Source organism: Zonotrichia albicollis, chromosome 5 (assembly GCF_047830755.1).
Source record: "Zonotrichia albicollis isolate bZonAlb1 chromosome 5, bZonAlb1.hap1, whole genome shotgun sequence".
NCBI lineage: Eukaryota > Metazoa > Chordata > Aves > Passeriformes > Passerellidae > Zonotrichia > Zonotrichia albicollis.
The window spans coordinates 44813594-44834368 of record NC_133823.1 but is presented as its reverse complement, the minus strand read 5'-3'; the positions used below and the strand labels follow the sequence as shown (position 1 = coordinate 44834368).

Here is a 20775-nt window from a genome sequence, read left to right as displayed (position 1 = left end):
TTTAAGTATATTCTATAGCAATTTAAACTGTAATCAAAAATATCATAACACAACTCTTCATGTTCAGACAAAGAGTCCAAGTGTTTGTACTGGCCAACAGTGGGAAATACAAAAGATACTCTGAATATGCACAAACCATTAAGAGTTTTTTCAGTGACTGAAGTGTGAACATAGATTATATGTTAATACTGAGCCTATGAATATGCAAATTTCAATATTTATCCTTCTTGGAAAATCTGAACTATTCAATTCCACTGCTCTTAGGCCATCGTTGGGCAGATGGACTGACATGACTTTAAAGAGACCATCACCTTTTTTCTGAATATTTCACAAGCCAAAAGACTCCTATAAACCATCTTCCTAAGGAAGAAAAACATTTCAAAGGGAATGGATATCTGTAGTAAAATAATGACTCATCCTCATTTCCCACCCACGGTAACAGTTTTAGATTTTGTTTTTAAATATCAAATTGGCAAAAGTAATACATCCTCTGTGGAGGCAGCACTGGTCATTGCTTTTAACAGCCTTCAACATTCTCATGTCTAAATGACATAGGAATCCTAATGTCACCCCTGAGAACCAGTCTGCCTCCTTAGCAGCATCAACTGAAAATCACTTTTCCAGTGTTTGGCAGGAAGTTATTTCCGATCTGCAATGCCGGGACAAGGAAACTTCAAAAGGAAATATTTCCTTTTGAATTCAGCAATGCTCAAACCCTGATGATAAAGACATTGTATGAAGCCAGAAATACACAAAAGAATTACTTTCAACCTGAAAAATATTTTGAATCTCAGGTAGGCCTGCAGTGATGTATGGAAAAGTAGCTACTAAAAAGAATTACAAAAGAAAAGCCTTATTACTGTGAGCAGTCTCATCCCTCTTGATCCTGTCAGGGGGACCCAGGCCCTGTTGTCAGTAGAAAAATTGTCATGTGCACATGCCATACGCCTACCCTTCTGAACCTTTTTTCTTGACTAAGAAAAGGAGCTGAGAAAGGTAGAACAGTTTACAGGTCTTCTCTCTTACATCCCCCATGGCTCTCCTCACACAGCCTAAGTGAGGTTGATGTCCCACAAGCACAGTCTGCAGGCAGAGCAAGATTACTCACTGAGAAGGGGAATAAGAATTTTACAGATTTTTTTTTTTACCCCTTAAAATACCATGAAGCTTTCACATTTTTTTCAGAATCAACACATTACTAGTGAACTGGACCCATCTATGGTAAAAAGGGCTATATCATTTGGTCTGCTTCAGTTTTAGCCAATCTCCTCTCTCCAAGGGCCATCTGAGATTTCTGCTAAAGCCTTCATTACCCCTCTGGCTTTTTCAGCGAGTTCTACTAGTAAGTAAAATCAAAAGTTCATTTACTGCCTTTTCACAGGCATCATAACATCCAAAAGAGAACTGTGACTGATCCCCGTGACAAGATTTAAACATTTTGCCCAGGAGTGCACCAAAACTCTTCTATAGCACACAGGGAATATCTCAGTGCCTCACAGCAGGACAGTCAATTCAGTGAAACTGCTCTTGTGCAAAGATAAACACTAAGTGCAGGGATGCTTTTCCATCATCATGGAAGTCACAGCACAGATGCATCTTCTGAGGGAAGAATGTTTCAAATTACAGTCTCAGGCAGAAATGACCCTTCCTTTTAAACAGAAACCAACCTCCCTGGAGCACCCCAGCTATCCTAGATCATGTCTGGCATCATCACAATTCATCTTTCTCACTTCCTGATGGAAATAGGGGATGATAACTGAGTGCAGTCTGAGTCAGGTTTCTATTCCCAAATATTTTAGCCCTTGAGGGGGCTAACAGCAGTTTAGACTGGGTACTAGGCCCTTCCCAGTGCCTACTGCACTAATTAATGCTCAGTAATTTTAAAAATTGTTTTATCTCCAATAATAAGTAGAGAATAAATAAGAGCTTTTTCTCATTTAACCTGATCTCTGTTTTCTCTGTTAACAGTTCACCAGAATGTTAACTCAAGATAACTTTCTATTGTCCATTCAGTCAGTAGTTACTGTATAGGAAATACACAATATTTTCCTTTTTATTTAAAACATTAGGAATATTTAATTATGTTGCAGAGAAATCAAGGGAATTATCACAAATACCAGTGAGAAGCCTATGAACTAAATGTAAGTCACTCAGATCCATGTAACTTGATTCTGGGATCACTGCCACCATCAATCTTTCCCTCATACCATTGTTTCCTCTCCTCCCACTAGTTTTCAGTGCAGATTCGCAACTGAATGAAAAATGCCCATCACAACAAGCCATCCTTCAGCCTCCAGCTGCAAACTCCCACCACCTGTCTTGGAGAAAAACTTGGTCATAATCTTGTGTGTTCAGTCAGATGATCCCACCTATCTGTGTGAAATATTAACCAACTAAGAGTAAAATAAAGATAATTTTTCTGATTTTGTTTCATCTGGCAGCAAACAGAAAATTTGAACTGCTGTTGGTGACTGAAATGAGGCAGAAATAAGAGATCACTGAAAAAAGGAGGACAGATCCATTCCTTTCCTTCATTTGAACCACTTTTGTAGCAAATTCGTGGCATGAACCAATGCAAAAGCCTTTTCTACAGTCTGGAGAGTATTCTATCACTCCCTGTGAGTCAGCCTCCCCCTCCAGTGCATTCATGAGGCATGTGGACATCCACTGAGCTTTTTTAGGAACAGAAACACAGTAATTCTGATTCCTGGCTTTGGATTTTTCAGCTGTGGAATTGTACATTAGTTTCTATCTTCTGTATCTATTATAATGACTAAAAAGACAGAATTATTTCATAAAAATGAAAGATCATATTTAAGTTATAACTGAGAGAAACTACAATTAATTTTTCCAAAATAATTATAGTAACAAAAAAGTGTATTTGCACTAGTTCTCAGCTATTTGGAAACAGCAGACAGAAATTATGACTGATACAATTAAATGAAACATATCTTCCTTTAGGCAGAGAGATATTTAAATCCAGACTCCTCCTGTTCTCTTTTGATTGTAAGGTGTTCACAAATTACAAAGCACAATTCATATACCGATTTTAAACAAATGTTTTACTACCATACTAAATAAAGAAAAGAAAGTTTTAAAAATACTGTTGGAGGTGATTCTCCTTCAAAGTCTAACACAATCCTATATCTCTGAATGCCAGAAAACTGGATAAGGTTAAAGTCTTTGAAGCACATCAACGTGTGAATACAAAATACGTTGCCCAGAGTTCATGCTTTGGTTGCACTGCCACTACATAAAACAGATTTATTCAGACACAGAAGACATGCACTAAAGTTCAGTGAGCTACAATCATAGACAGAACCTTACTAAAAAATAACACACTGAACTGTACTCACTACTAAAACAGAAAACTGGTAAACACTAATACAGAAATATCAAGGAAAAGTCTCTTTTTTGAGAAATACATTTCAAGATATGCCAAAGATAGGTGCAGTATAAAACAGTTTTCCCAGACTTTTTCCCCTCTCTGCCTTTACAGCAAATTCTCCTCTTATGTTCCTCTCTTTCAATGAGAAAATCTCCTACTGAAAAGGCTGTGGTTCACATCCTTAATGTTCAATTATTTGAGCTACTGAACACTCATTATTGAAATTAGTGCAAATTAAGCATGTGTTAATGGCATCAATTCGTGATAGCATCACTCTTTATGACAGTACATAAGAACTCCCTTTTCTGAATTCTGGTCTAATAACAGTACTAATTAGGAATATGTTTAAGTGTGTGCTTATGAAGTAATGGTCAGAATAATATGACTCCCAAAAAATATGACCCCAGCTAAGAGTAAACAAAATTTTTATCCAGGTAAGTTTGAAAAATGATTGCAGCACCTAACTCCAATTAATTATACTGTCTGTTTCTTGCTATTTTTTTATAGTATCACTTAAGATTTCTTGGAATCAAGTGCTTACATGCAGATTAGAAAGAAATGCATAGGACTAAAATTACACATTTATTACATGCCATGTAACAGTTCACTGCATTCTCATTCCTATTTGCACTCACAGTACTATGAGAAACTAAAATTATTTCATCAGAAACAAATGAAGTACACAGAATAGTTTGTCAACAGACAGAAGCAAGGGTAGCCATAAGCCAAACAGCCATAACACTCAATAGGTTTAATACTCCACTACATTGTTCCATAGAAATTAGAGATGAAAGACTTCTTATGCATCCCTTGCCAATTCTGAATGTTTTCAGTTCTCCAATTCAGTCACTGGAGGCTGATTGGCAACTGACAAGCACATGAATAGAAAAAGCTAACTAGATGAGCCAGAGGAGAGCAGGCTGTGAAATTTGTATTTCCTCTAGTGAAATGCCAAGTTCTTTTAAGTTTCCTTTGTTTAAAGGTGAATTAATGAACCTCAGGAACTCACTAAATCTGGGCCTTGCGCTGTACAGCAAGCTGACTGCTTTTCAAGCACACATCCAACATACTGCTGAAGCCACCTTCATCCCTCCTACAGAGGAAAGTGTTCAGCATGCTGTCAAAAAGCATCAACCTACATTATGGAATAAAAACTGACATGTTTCTTTTGGACTGAACATTTAATGAAAATTAGACTCTAACAAACCTGCTCAATATATTAGAGCAGATCAGTGCCATTAATGATGCCACACTTCTACACTCAGTCCAACAGTCAGGAGAGCCGGTACTCAGAAATGTCATACCACAAATAATGCCAGCCAACCTCATCATCAGGGCTTTCAGATTCTCTCAACCACTCCTATATTTCATCAGCTAAATACTGAAATAAAGTTTTCATTAAAGTTGGATCTTTTGTCACACCTCCTTCCACAACAATTGCACAAAATCTCACACTCTCTATTGAACTTTGGGGCTGAACACTGGAATAACATTTCCTCTGAAATGTGTATTGTATATCATATCTTACTATGTCTGGTACCAATTAGACTATAAATACAGTAATCCCTTCTGAGAAATTCAGAGGAGGGAGCATATTCAACAGAAATATTGGGGAGAAGAGGGAGAGCCCTTAATGTAACATTTTCTATTCTTAGCTGTTAATCATGCCTTTATCTTTAGCACTGAACATCCTTACCTACAGCCAAATACTAATCCCATTAATCCTCTTTAAAGATCTGTAAGGTCTTCTGTGTAATGCTGACTTTTACTTAATGCATATCTTAATTTTACAGCGATTTTTGCAAAATCACTTGAGACCAATTTGTCTTTAAGAAAGGAGGAAAGACTGCACTTTTCTATAGTGAAGACAATGGATTTAGAAATAGAAATTAGATACCAAATGCTGCCAGGCAGCAATAGTCAACACCAAGAGGTCAGTCCAGAAAGACTACTACTGAAGGATTTCTACCAAAGCTCTACCACGGGAAGGATGGGCAGCTGGTCCTATGATTTTGGGGGGATGTATCCCATCTTGGAGAAGATTCAGCAATGCATAAGGATTATTTTAACCCCCCTGCATAACACATCTTTTCCATTAGAAACTAACAAATATCAGTGGTAATTACCCAGCAACCCACTCCACACATTCAATACATTCATACCACTTGGCTTTGGCTCAGTGAGCAGCATGTGCAGTAACAAACCAGATCTACAAAACCACGCTGAGTGCAAAGGGGACCAGATCACACACTGAACTCTTAGGACTGGGGATTTAACACAGCGACTTTGAGTACAAGGACTACAGCACTTCCAAATTCTGCTGATACAAATTTTTCCAATTGTAGAACTTTTTCGCCAACACTGAGTATGCGAAGATCATTATGCTTAATGGCCAGAATCTGGGCCAACACCAGTCTGCTTTCCATGAAATGAGCAGGCAATGGCAGCTGGATAAGAATTTTGGAAAATTGTAGACCTCTTGGACAACTTTGGGGAACTCAAGACAAGGAAGTAACAGGAAATGGAGTACAGATATAAATGTAATCTAAGGTTGAAAGCCAAAAGTCTCTAACCATGGTCAGGATAAGACAAGCTCAGAATTATTCTTGGGTGTTTTGATAAATCCATTCCTTGCTGCTCTTATATCTGCATTCTGTATAAATCTGAATTGATTAATTATCATCTAATCACACTTTTTAACATACTGGAGAGAAAAAATGGCTGATTGAAAAGAGAAATGTTACATTTCAACTTTTTAAAATTAGGGATTAACAAAATCATCACTTTATGGATGAAATGGATGAGAGTAACTAATCCCATTTAATTAAGGCTTTCTTTGCAAAGGTGTAAGAGATGCTACAAAATCCTTCTGAATTGTCATTTAGGATTAAAACTGAGAGCTTATGTAGGTTGGTTCAGTTAAATAGCATAGCCTGTGATTCTGCATTTTCTTAGAGCTGGAAAAAAAAAGTATGTATGTGTGTTAAGGAAAGAGAAAACTTAGGGATATTTATTTCAAAATGTTCTCTTCAAAACAGAGTATCAGTTCTACAGTTGATCACAAGAGGGAGACTACATCATCATATTTCCTTTCATTGTTTCAAATTTTTAAAGCATACAAACAATTTGAGTCATTTTGGACCAGCTCCAATCTTTGCTCAGTTAAAAGTATTAATGACTATTCAATTAATATTTTTTTTCTGAGTTTGTCAAACCTCTGAAATTTACAGATAAAGATATCCAATCCAGTAAACAAGGTTGAACAATGCAAAGGCAGTTGGAAAGAAGATTCGAGAATAGGAGTCAATTTTTGCTATCCGGATGTGTATTCTTCCTTCTCGCCAAGATCCTGTGCGGCAGTCTTCAAAACAACAGAAGAAACTGGCACAGTCTTTTCCTTCTAGGCACTCATATCCATAATCATCATCACGTTCAGGGAGATGATTAATGCTATTCATTGGAATTAGTGTTGATCCAGGTCGAACAGCAATTGCAGGTGGTTTCTTAAGAAAAAAAAAAAAAAAAGGGAAATATAGTTTTGTGTGCTTTTATCCTCACATTAAATAATTCCATAGGATTTCCCCGGCAATAAAATCGCCTTCACTAAAAAATACAGAAATTCTCATATTAAAGAAAACAGTTTGGGGAGCTTAGAAAATTATGAACTGCTATATGTAATTAGTGCATGCAGGCAAAAGACCATGAACTACTTTCACCTGCCACAGTGAAAATTGGGTTGTGCTGGGATTTGGGAATAGTAGATAATTAGTCACACGGACAGGGTTAGCTGATCCCATCTACACAACACAGACAAACATTTTGAAGTCAGTCACTTCTTGACAACTGGGTCACAACCAAGTCCACAAGCAGGCTATAATCACCACTAACAAAGGAATTATGGTCCTCCCATCTTTTGGAGTCCTTAGGAGACTAGATGTGTTTCTGGAAGCTACATTTTCACAAAAAAAAAAAAAAAAAAAAAAAAAAAAAAAAAAAGCTAAGGGGTTTAACACAGCATCGCTGGGGATGTTTAACAGACTGAGACATGGAGACATGTAAGGCCAGGCTATGCCCTCTAACCCTCAGATGTTAAATCCCTGAATAATACAGCCCACCTTCAGAATCCAAGACGTGACTCCTTAGGAGAATGCCACTCAAGTCACCAGTGCATTTAGTTCTCAATTCTTACTTTTACTTTCTGTGGTCGTAACAACCTTCTGGTATCTGATAAAAACTCAGTGTAAAATGTTATAATTCTCATAGAAAAAATCTGGGTGGCTAATTGCCTAGTACATATAGAGTTTGCTATTCCCTTACTTGTGACTTTTGCCTTTCCACCTTTTACCGACACTAACACAACCCATATTTTCCCCTTTTATTTCTTTGTTTCTTCACAGTTTTATATGCATCATCCTTCTTTTCCTGATTGTTTCAAAGTATACTCTCTTTCTTCATCTGTCCTTTATCTTCTCCTTCTAAATCTCACAGCTGTTTTAAACTATTCCATAATATTCTTTCAACTTACCCCACCCCACATTTGGCATCTTTTCTAAAATCTTCAGACCAAGGAGAACGGTTATATTAACACTACTCTTATATTGTGTTCTCTCTTTTTCACATTCTTCATATTTTGTTATGTAAGGATATAAAACAGCAGGAAAGGAAGCAGTGAGAAAATCTAACTGGATATTATTAACCAATTATACATTATAGACAATTGAAACACATGAAAAAAATATGGAAAGTGGGAAGCCATCATTTAGCTTCTTGTTATGCTTTAAAGTCCTGTTGTCCCACTTCCCAGGAATTACTTTGGCCGGTACACAGACTTCTATACATTGTTGAGGTGACACTCTTTTGCTTCAGGGGCATTTTACCCAATATCCCAAGGGATGGTGTTAATGCAGTGCAGTATCCACCATGTTTTCAAATAGCTTTATTTAATAAGTGTCTCTATCAGGGAAAGTTTCACACAGAATGCTGTTTCAAAACTGATTATACATGATGACCTAGGGAGCTAATTATCATCCTGAAGAACCTCATTATTCTTTTCAGTTATGATAAAATACTGACAATACTAAGAAACAGGAGTTACATGCCTCTATCCTAATTTGAGGCATTGCAAAGAGGGATTATTTTTACAAAACATGAAAAATAGGTTCAGGGTTTTTTTTTTTTTTTAATTAAGAAGAAGTCTTTATTCTGCTGAAGATAAACAGGGAAAGATGCCTATTTCTGATTCACACCTACTCTGCTCTGCTCACTGTTGGTTTTGCCCATGTAAGTTTTATGGCATGAGTTATTTCTACTAGTGGGGTAAAAGAGGAATCCTCAACACAGAAACATGATGGGAGAAAGAAAAAATTACAGTACTGCTCTCCACTGTTCACATCACCAGCAGAGACTGGAGGTGGCTACTGAATTACAAATTTGAAGAGGTGGCTTGAGAGAGGCAGACACAGTCATCCTGTAGGCTTAACTACCTACAGAAAATACATAAAATATGTCTAAGAGGCAACGAGAGGGAAAAGAGGAAAAAAGACCAACACCAACACTAACAAGAAAATGCCTTTATATAAATTGGAAGAAACTGAAAAAAAACCAAAACCAAAACAACAGAACACTCACAACATGTAGCTATAGAAGTACATGCAGACTTTTTATGGATATGCCTACTGAAATTGTAGATAAAACAGCATGTATTGTGAGATCATTTATACTACAGTCTGATAGGATCAAACCCCAATTATGCTGCAATAACTCTGATACAAGTACAAAAGACAGCCATTGTCTGTGGAGAACATGGCACAGGTGATACATTCATTTCAGGTGAAATGATGATCAGAACATGATCCATAACTAATTAAGTTTAATCTTTCCTGCCCAAACTCATTATCCTTACTAACGTGGATTTGCATAAGCCAATTCATACTACCTTTCTTAAATGATGCCAGCACATATTTTGTAAGATTATACTGCTGTAATCATTTGCAAAATCTTGCCATTTTTTCCACAAGATCATTTATTGTGGCTTACTGGCATCAGTTCCTGGAATAGTAACCATTTATTGCATTTTGAAGTAGAAATAAAACATCTATGCAAGGCAAGTTTCCCAAGGAAAAAATAACTTGTGAGTTTTCAGAAGGAATTAAACTGTTGTTTTGAGTTGCATATCCATAACTACAAGACAAAAATAATTAATAGAAGTCCTTGACAAAAATAAAGGGGGAAAAAGAAAAGGAAAAAAAAAAAGAATAAAAAGAAAAGGATTTGTAATGGTATGACTTATTAACTAATTAGATGCCTTCTTTACTTATTTGGAGCAAGAAAAGTCACATCTTTTTATAAAACATCACCAGAAAAGCTTTTACCAAGTTAGAATCCTTGCATCTAGGTACATTAAATTTAATTCTCCCTTTCTTTGTGTAATCTCTTTATTTTGTATGGTCTTATAGCCATAACATGTTTAAAAAACTCTGTGAAAAAGATTTTTTTTTTAACTTAGAAATAAAAAAGCATTGTTTAAGAACCCAGTAAAACACAACTGAACAGTATTTTAGTATTATATTGCTAATTTTAATATTAGTGCAAATTCCAGCTATTTATTCAGTAAGTTTCATAGTTTCTATATCATTATTTTGCATTTAAAATTTTCATATGCACTGAAAATCTCAAGGCACTTGGCAGATTATTGCACACATGGGTGATATGTGAACAGATTCTGCAAAGTGGCATTATTTCATTCAATAGAGCATACTTGCAAACTGCTTCAGTTTCTTTCCATTTGTCAGGAGCTGATCTTTAATATCTGCCTGGTTTGAATACAGCAGTACATCCTGATATCTTTGCCTTCTCTGTGCGGTGCATGCCTATCAGACCTACTCAGCTCCCTGCGTTGTTGAGACCTCCCTGCAACAGCAACCTGAAATTGAATCTGCTGTGCTGACACTGGGATGCCCCCACATGCTCTCTTACCTTTTACCCTCAAAACTCAACTGTGCCTTTGCCAAAGCCTGTGTTCTCCTTCTGTTGCTCCCACACGTGTTTCTACCACTAACAGGACGCAGGTTTGAGGTTTCCATTTTCCAGTTTTCCTGACTGTGAAGGATTCCCTGAGGATCACAGTAATATCCGACCAAGGCAGCACAGGGAAGTATTAACACTTCACCACTGGCCTTGTCCTAAACACACAGCTGATCCCCTTGGAACAGCTCACCAAATGAAGCCTAAGGGCTCTCATTTCCCTGGAATCAAGCCCCAACAGCCTCAGTGTCCCCATAAAAGAGAGGCCCATAGCAGTGCTGCTCAGAATGGGTGTACCAGTCCTTGCTGACATGAGCTGCAGAATGGATATGGTTCACAACAGGATTTCTGCACTTCCATACCTGCAATTACTTCTGTAATTTGTTACCAATTTCTGTTTCACCTCATACAGAGCTGGTATTGAGCCTTCATCCAGAAAAGACAACTGGTGTTATGGTTCAGGTATGCTCCTGCATCTTTTAATGAGATGACTTGGAAAGGGGCTTTATAACATTTTCGTTTCTCTTATTCTCTCCAATATTTTCTTGCTTTAAAGACTACCTTTAAGTATTTGTAATGACTTTCAACAATACATATAAATTCTTTGGAAATTACAATACTCTTACTACACAAGCAGAAAGACTCTTAAAATTGAATAATGCTTGATCCTGAGATGTGTAGAGGTTTACCATAAACATATCAACTTGTATAAGCAGAAGGTTAATTTTACCAGAAAGAAACATGGAAGCAAATTTAGAAAAGAGTTAAGATAGAATTTCTGTAGTGGGATTCAGAATACTGGCCAATAACAAGCATTTTTTCCTTTGCAAAGCTTTGTAAGACTTAGGTGATGTAGATCCAAAGAAATCCTCATACCTTCAGTGCATGCACATTATCTTTACTGATACAGTTTTAGCTGTGGACTGCCAGGTGCTGTTTTCAGAAGCCCTGTGCCCCTACAGAACCATCTCCACGGGCACACACTTCATGGGCAGTTCCAGAAGCACCAAGGACATGGAATATTATATCAAACCACTCTCCACCTTAGGCTCATGTGTCCTCATTCACATATGTGAAATCATCTAAACCCTTTGCTCACTAGTTGCATTGACATAAAATTAGTACAATCCCCTAACTGCAAAAAAAAGAAAAAATAAATATCAGTGTTAATTATCTTTCAACATTAGCTTTTCTACTTAAGAAGCAGTCATTCAAAACGAATGTTACAATAAAAACCACTCTGTATTTTTTTTCCTGTTTGCCTAAACTTACTGATGGCTTTGATTTTGCCTTCTTTTCTTTTCCTTTGACCCCTTTTCTGTTGCTGGTAAAGTAATGTAAGGTGCCGTATTCCATCAAGGCAGCAAACACAAAAATAAAGCAAACTGAAACAAAAAGGTCCATTGCTGTCACATAGGAAACCTTTGGGAGTGACTTCCTAGCAATTGTACTCAGCGTTGTCATGGTCAGCACTGTTGTGATCCCTGTAAAGAAAGAAACAAAGACAGAAAAAGGGAAATGTATAGGTAATCAAATCGTCACCAAAAAAAGTAATCATATTAGCTCTTATTTAATTGATGAGTCATATAAGGACTGACCCAGAGGAGGGGTCAGTGGGTTCACCACTGATTACATTCATGTACATCGGTGCTATGGCAAGAATCCCTCCCTATGGATGCAGCACCCTCCCTGGGATCACAGAGAAAGCAGCACATTTCCCCTTCCCTTTAAATCCATCCTATTTTCAACTCACACTCAGTAAACAATGAGATTAAGTTTGTGAAATTTTATAAATCTGACATGAAATGTACACATAAATACAGTAGAAAAATGTACAAATAAGCACACAAACTTTATAAGCACAAGGAAGTCCCTTAGCTCAACTATTAAAAAGAATGCATTCAGAAATAAAAGGTGTATTATTTATCAATGATTTCAAGCTTTTGGTAAACAAAAGAAAAATTAATAATGTTTCCAATTGTCTCCTTCTGAAGAAGACATAGAAGATCAAATTTGATGACATTCACAGCTTTCTGGTCTCATTGTCTAAGTTACCAGATATGCTTTCAACACTGTGTCCTAAGCAATAAAAAATGTTCCCCCTGATTCACTTACATACAAGCTAATTAGAAGAACAAATTGGCCTTAATAACTATGTGTTCAAAATATATACTCAGTTGTACCACTCTTCATTAGTTTAGCATTTACAAGGTTTTAACACTTTCTTCTTATATTTGATGCTTCAGGGAGATGCAAATCCATTTACACAGTAGTCCAAAATTAAGTATGACCTTTCCTTTGAAGAGCAATACTTAAACACACAAATAATTTGTTATTTACATGCACAAGATTATTTAAAACTAAAACAAAAACAACCAAAACAAAACAAATAAACAAACAAAAAAAAAAGCATTACACCAGGCAAAAACTGTCTATGGCTCAGAAATCAAAGCATGGAATCACTGGTCGCTATGGACTGCTCCTGCAACAGGAAGGCAATAGTATTTTTCCAAGAGATTTCCCAATGAAATTATATGCCTAAAGGGACAAACAGATAACCAGTGTTCTTCAAAAGTGCTTCACTCCCACCAGATACTTTTGAAAACTGATTTGGCATTTCCTCTGTATAACTAAATATTTAAATATCTGTAATCACCCCAAATCTTTTGCTCTGGGAAACCACAATCTTCCAGGATCTTCCAACAGATATGAGAAAAAAAGGTCCAGCCTTTTCAGGGTACCAGACCCCAGCACACATTACAGGTGGGAAATGGCACCCACCATTCCCTGTACTGACATCCATTCAGAGAGGACAAAAAGAGACAAATTTTTCCAGCCTTGTCTGGTATATAAAAGGCATAGGGGGCTGTCACAGGGAGCAAACCTTCAACAGCAAAACAGCTACCTGCCATAACAAACCTGGCTTAGGTTTGGCTTTCTTGTATTGATTTCTCTTTCCATAGAATTGTGTCTATTTGACAGGTACTCTCTTTCTCCTTCTCCAGAACATCTGCATGTAAGAAAACTCATCCTACAAGCTGTCAAGTGATGGCTTTTGCATGTTTACAAGGAGTTCAGAGTTACCTGCAGGGAGCTGTAAATAAGATATTACAAAAGTTTGTATTCCATCTCAAGTAGATGAAGGCTAGTACTGCTGAACTGAGAGCTTGAAATCTTCAGCTTAACTGTGACAACAAACACAGAGTTCTAGGTTCATGGCATATAAAAAGTACTTTCTAAAAACAAAAAACTGGATACAGAATTAGAAGGATACCAACTGTTATAACTATTGTATTAAAACTAATCAGCATCCACAATGATGTTCAATGAGTAAAAGAAACCTGAAGAAATGTATGCATCAAGGTCTAAAACTATCGAAAGTAATTTTCACTTATTTATGTGAGACATTAGACTCTCTTCACTAAATTTTGCAGCACTTTCAAACAACATAAAGTTAGAGTCCAAGACTGAGATTTTCTTCCCTTACCTTTTCATTAGGCTACTGAGCCATGCTTGTCCTTGCTTACTTTCTCTCTTGACTCATTAATCTGGCAGGCTTGCTGGTGGTCCAGTTTCAGTGGGAAAGGCAGGGAGGTAAAGTGTGGGCTCATGCTTCTGGTAGCAAATGATCTTGTAGGGTGGGAATGGTGTGCTCACAGCAATACAGCTGATCAGGAAAATTAACTCACATCTCTAACTTCCTAAGATACAACTCTCGGCTCTTGACCCCAAAATAGGTCAGACTGCTGTCACTAGTTCTACTACAACTATCTGTCCCTGCTAAGCTCAAAGTTGTGCCCTGTGCACTCTGTGTACCCATTTATTAGGCTTTATGTGGGGACTGCAACTTTTCTCCAAGGCAGCACAGGATTCCTAAATAGTCAAACTTAGCAGACTGATGCTGAGCTAAACAGGTCAGCCAAGATGACACTAACACAGAATTATCCTTGTATTAGAACTTCCAAACACTTCCGACTGTCTGTAGTAAAAGCAGGAGTTTTTGTGAATTATAGACCTAACTTCTTGAAGTGTAACTTCGGTTGCAAGTTTTCTGTCCTATCCTCGGTCTAAAAGAATAATTGAATGATTCTACTAAAAAAACCCCAAACAAACAAAAACAAACAACCCCCGAAACAAACAAACAAAATCCAACCAAAAACCAATGCCAACAACACAAAAAAAAAAAACCAACAAAGAAACTAAACCAGATTTTCACCATTTTTGGTCATGTAGTAATGACTTCAATTTGTTCCATGACGCTAAGTGTCAGATTAATAATTGCCACATGACAGTCCCCAGAGATTATAAAAAAACATAAAGAATAAAAAACATATTTATGTGAAGAACAGCAGACTGACAAACTTGGATCATTATTTCCACGCTCAGCTTTGCTTCCTTAAACTCTGCCGCGCAACTACAGCAGGATTCTCCTACTCCCAATGTTGCAGTTCAAGAGAGAACGACCAATGGTCACAATCTGAAGGGGAATAATTGTGGGAAAGCAAATGTGCTGCACATTTGTTTTCTTTAGGAGCACCAGATTCTTCAAGGCTGAAAAAAGACATTCTTACCCAGAGAAGTCCTTGCAGGAACTGCATCCTTATTGATCCAAAATGACACCCATGAAAGAACAACTGTGAGTATACAAGGAATGTATGTCTGAATTGTAAAATATCCCATACGTCTGCTGAGATCAAAGAATATTGTCATAATAATATAATCACCTAAAAATTGAAAAAATAATAAAATATATTTATATGACATATAATATAGTTTTCAGTTGTATCCTCATATGTTAGTTTTGATCTAAATAGATATTGCACAAAATAAAACTCAACACTTTGCCTTACCAGACAAGGTATGAGAAATTTCAGTTGTATTTCGTAGCCCTACAAATGCAAACTGATACAATCTCCAGTATTTTGGATCTGCCACCTCAACAGATGTTTTCTTCCATTTGTATTCAATTTCATTCCTGGGATATCCATCTAGAATGAAACAAAAAAATCAATCACTAAGCCATAGAATGTACATAGAAAGCACATTTTCTGATCTCTGAAGTTACTTATAAATTAAAACAGAGCTGTACATTAAGTGTATTTGAGACCATCTATATTCCTTTTGATACACTTAAAATTTAACCACAAAATAAATGGTCTCAATTTTAAGTCAAGGTAAATGTACAATCAACCAAAAACTGTGTAAATACAAATGTTTAGAAAATATCTACATGGTATTCTCAAACTCCAGTAATAAAAACTGGCTCAGAATCATCACAATTAAAACATGAATGTCATTACATTATCATTAAATTATCAGGACGAGCTTAAAAGTACACTTCTTATTACCTAATTTGATTGTTTAGGGAAGACCACCTGATAGAAGGCTGTAGCAATACAGGAGTTGGCCTCTTCTCCCATGCAACAGGGTGACAGGACATGGCCTCATGTCTGCATCAGGGGAGGTTCAGGCTGGATATTTGGAAGAATTTCTTCACTGAAAGGTTGTGAAGCATTGGAATGGGCTGCCCAGGGAACTGGTGGAGTCACCATCCCTGGAGGTGCTCAAGAAACAACTGGACACCGCACTTCATGCTACGGTTTAGTTGAGAAGTTGGTGTTCAGTTATAGGTTGGACTGGATGTTGGAGTTTTTCTCCAATATTAATGATTGTATGAATACAATAGCACAATTTCCTAGGATTTTTTTAACATAGTTTGCATCAAAAATAGAGCCTGAAGACAGTGGTTTTGCTCATATAAACTAAAAAGGAAAAGGACTTCTACTGATTCAGCATTTATAGAAGCCAGTTGAAGAAGACATATCTTATCCTTCCTTTTAAGTACATCATATGGAACTAATTCAAAGTTGCAGGCATAAGGAAACAAAGTTTTTCCAGGACAGTGCATTTCCATTAACTGTAATAGCCACTGTATTAGACTCCTAAGCAAAAAGACTATTTTTAAAGTTGCAAAAAATACATGCGATTCAAGTAATTCATTAGTGTATTAAATAATACAATAAATCCAGTCAAAATATGAATGGTCAGTTCTTTCTTTTGCCTCAAGGCTTTAAAAAGGAAACATTTGCTCTCCTGATGACAAAATTTAAGTAAATATAAAGCTGAATGTAAAGAGGACAAAAGTGTTTTACTACGTACAGCTTGAAAACTCCAGAGGACAAGAGTGTTCATCCATAGGAAAATTATGAAGCTGAAGATAGCATTCAGCATTAATTGTCAATCTAATTAGAAAAGGAAGGGGAAGAAGAAAATAGGTTATATTCAAGAATTCAGACACTTTATACTACATAGTAAATAATATGCACTGAAATAAATTATGCCAATTAATGGATATTATGAATAGCCTCCTGTGTATCAGAAAAACAACATCCAGCATTAGTACCAAAGAACAAAACAGGAATTATTATTGCATGCAACTTGAGGATCTGTGTTGTTTCAATTGGTATTTCAAGCCATTTCCAAAATTTCAGTTGATTTTGAGGCACCTCTCAGCTCTACAAGCAGCAGGGGATAAAAATTAGGGTCTGAAGACAGGGGAAAGAGAGGAGATTATGATAGCACAAAAAGGAAGTTTTTGTAGAACACATTTATCAAGTCACATTGCATTTGTCATCATTGTATCTGGTGGCTTTGCATAAGAGAAACATTGTGGGGCACACTGGACTTGCTCTATACTCATGGAAGCAGCTCTGGTGAAAAAAGCATTTGGATAGGAAAAACAAACTATATTTCTACTTATTTAATGTCTAAAGCATTCAAATCATTTACAACTTATAAACATTTTAGAACTGGTTTAGGACTCATAACTGTCTGAACTAAATCACTTTCTGCTTTTGAAAATGCTATCATGAATTTCCGCATGACTTCCAAGGAATAAGTGCAAAACCCAGCTCTGCTACCTTTCACTAGTAAGCCAAAGCAAGGGGCTAGACTTCAAACTGACTTCTTTGCATTTAAAATACCTCCTCCTTTGTTAGCAGCACTGTATAGAAAGGCAGAATGTCTTCTAAAATCAACTTTAAAAATTGCCATAATGCTCACATACTTGACTGTGTGCAATGCCTACATATTAGACAAGAGATAGGAAAAGGCTCTGAGACATGCTGCCAGATAGTTTTACAAGTCTCTGAACAAAGTATTTATTCCACACAAACTGCCACTATGACCTGACCAAAGGTTTATAAGGAACCTGTTAGAGAGAGGAAGAAAGACCCTTCCCCACACTTTCAAGCAGAATACTTGCATCACTATGGAGAGGCTTTTCAAATTTGTCAGCTATGATCTATGCATTTATTGCCTTTACTGTCCACTTTCAATTTTTGCATAGTTAAACACTCAAAGAAAAAGAAAACAAGCCGAACCTGGTGTCCAAATCACTACAACTAGATCTGAAATCACAGAAGGTGCAATGGACAGACCATGGCACACCCTCAGAAGAGATTCAGTAAGGCTGGTTCATATTTTCACCACGTCTGCCCCTTCAATTACCAACAAGGAAAGAAAGGGTATACAGGGGAGCCCACTAACCTGGAGAACTGTCAGATCATATTATTGTTCCTTCAACAAGCCAGATATGAACCTCTCAAATGTTGTTTTACCTTAGGTCAAATCCAGGCCATATCTTCACCCATACAGATGTTTGTGTGTTGCAGTGCAGGGTAACAGTCTGTTCTTGCTGTTCTGTTATCAGCTCATTGCACTTTATTTCTCATGCTCTGACACAGTAATTCTAACCTATTGCTCTTTGAGGGCTCACTTAATTTTTTGCTGATATTTATTTTTTGTGTTACTTTGAATCTCTTTAGAAGAATTTTTTTTCATTGAAAATGAATGGACAATGGAAGGGTAAAGTCCAAGTATGACTCTACAATTGCTAATTAGCAAAAGAAAAAAAAATTAGCACGTCAACAGAAGAGGCTCTCTAGAGACTTTTATAAACACCAACTGGCATAATAAACCATTTAAAAAGAGCTCTTCAGGGATGTCTGTATGCTCCCAAATAATGCACAATAAGAAAAAAATAAGTGAAGAGAATCTTTGTAAAGCATTCTAATTCTTACAATTGATATATGAGAAATTTATACATTGTTCATACAACATACGCTGCATATGAACAGAGCATAAATGATTGAGAAGAAAGTAATTTGAAGTGCCACTTTTTGTTTTAAATAGTTAACTAAATAAACAAACTCTTAAGAGCAAAATCATATTTATGGCATCCTCTGCATAGACTACTTCTTGGTCAGCCCCTGACTTATTACAGGATTTGTTCAGTATATTTAGAAAATATGACAGAGATGACCCTAAAATACTTTCCTTAGACTACAGCCTTTCACGAACTGTTTGAAAAGTGACTCAAAAAGCAGTAAAGATAGCCTTAAGGTTAAAAGAAGCACAAGTATCTCCCATTTGCCAAGTAGAATTATCACCAACATGTTTGTTTATGCCTATTCTGGATGAACAGATCTGCTGATTTTAATAGCTTACAAGCGTAAATATGTTAAGTGGTACATACAGGGCTGGGGCCTTAGCTTTAATCAAACTTTCAATCAAACATTATTTGAGGCATTTAATATTTTACTTACAGAATATCATTTGGTGGAAACTAGATTTTAAAGTATTTCAACCAAAAATAATTTATCTGCAATATATTAGTGACAGACCACCTAGATCCTATATACTATATAGCATCCTTTTTTAAATCTTGCCTGCACCTAAATGAGATCAAAATTTGCTATTACCTTCACTTGTCCTTAGTCAATTATCTCCGCATTATATTTCAATACTATTAATTTAATTTTTTCATGATCAAATGAACTTTTTTTTTCTTGTTTAATCAATGCCTTGCAAATTCCTATTGTCCATAACAAAAGAGATGGCAGGAATTTGATTCATATTCATTATTTTCATATTCCTGATCATAAAAGGAATATGTTTTGATTATTTTTCTACCCAAATAATAAAAACCCACCTTAGAGTGTACAATACTCTTCCATCGCTCCAGATTCGAAGCAAACGGTTTGGAGTTGTAATCCAGTGAGCATCAGATTTCCTTGAGTTCCGGAAGAAAGTGTCTGGAATCCAGATTTTTCCAACCATATTGCTATTAAGCATAAGCACCTTCATTGAGCTGTTAAATTTTAGACGACTGTCATACCAAGTCTGGGCAAAAATTATATCTATAGTGTATTCCTAAAAACAGAGAAACAACCATATCTATGTTTACATTTCCCAACGTCTGCAAGCCAACTGACTCATATATAACTCCAAAGCCACTTGCTCTATTCTCTTTTGCATTACCATTTGCATAGCAGACAGCAGCCAGTGAACCCAAAATGAGAGACAAAAGATGCACACAGCCTTCTGTTGCTACCTCCTCTCCCCTGACACACACTGATTACTTCAGGAAGAAGGTATGTGATGGGAGTGTAACTTGGAGGTTCCCGAACACTGCAATCACCTCTGGGAGCCCTGGACAGAAATTTAAGGGCAACCTTAGTACTTCAGGGTTAGACTATGTTAAGACAGATATTCTATACTTTTAAGAACCAAACAAAGCAAGCTTTCTATGTTTTCCCCCAAACTTTTCAACACACAAGTTAACATTTTTCAAGAAATTTCAGATTATGAAGAATTCATGAATATGTGGAAATCAAACATGCCAGTTTGCAGAACTATCTGTTACCATCTGCCTTGTACACCTACCAACGTACACACAAAAGTATACATAACATAATCAAGATGGAAATTTCCCTAAAGAAATTCCACTTTACTTGTTAAAGCCTCAAGGAAGGTCCTGTAATAGAAAATCACATTCCTCTGTAGACTTATGGCCAGAAAAGAAAGGTGAAAAACAAAATAAATAGATAAAAGGTAACCCCATTTTATGAAATAATTCTTGACACAGTAAGACTTGAGAGGGATATCAATACAGATGCATAAAATAATTTTTCTTTTTGAAGAATCCAGCCAGTTGTTTCTGCACTTCAGCAGCTCTGTGTGTTGTCAGAGCTCTAGACCATACTCTGACCTTAATGGCAACAGTCTCAGTACCCATAGCAGATGGGATCTTTCCTGCACGGCTGCCCCATGAGGGCTTCAATGAGAACTGGACACCTCCCCTGCAGGGAAAGAACTGGAGGCCAAGCTGAAACACTTGGTGCTGGTTGTTCACCTCTCAGTTATGGGTTGAATTGACAGGAGAAAGCGAGAAAGAGATGGTGTCTACACTCTTGCTTGAGCCAAAGGGGTTAGCACTTGTTTACTTGGTCAATAAAAACCCATAGTGCAGTCAATCAATTCTGGTTTTAAATGAGAGCTAAAGGCTTCATTGATTGGAGTGG

At 36.7% G+C, this 20775-nt stretch overlaps 1 protein-coding gene across 3 annotated transcripts in view; it reads right to left on the bottom strand.

Annotated features, from left to right (window-relative positions):
• Positions 1-1078: 1078 nt before the first annotated feature.
• Positions 1079-20775, bottom strand: part of GABRG1 (gamma-aminobutyric acid type A receptor subunit gamma1) — a 55824-nt gene continuing 36127 nt past the window's right edge. For 2 of the 3 annotated variants that reach the window (XM_005490048.4, XM_074541550.1), the window contains exons 4-9: positions 19404-19624; positions 16571-16653; positions 15262-15399; positions 14983-15135; positions 11684-11895; positions 1079-6891 (exon numbers count right to left, since the gene is read on the bottom strand). In XM_005490048.4, coding sequence (XP_005490105.1) covers positions 6613-6891; positions 11684-11895; positions 14983-15135; positions 15262-15399; positions 16571-16653; positions 19404-19624 — 1086 coding nt within the window. In that variant the 3' untranslated portion in view covers positions 1079-6612. Of the gene's footprint in view, positions 6892-11683; positions 11896-14982; positions 15136-15261; positions 15400-16570; positions 16654-19403; positions 19625-19732; positions 19904-20775 lie in introns of all 3 variants that reach the window. The other variant, XM_074541551.1, reaches the window with a different exon arrangement.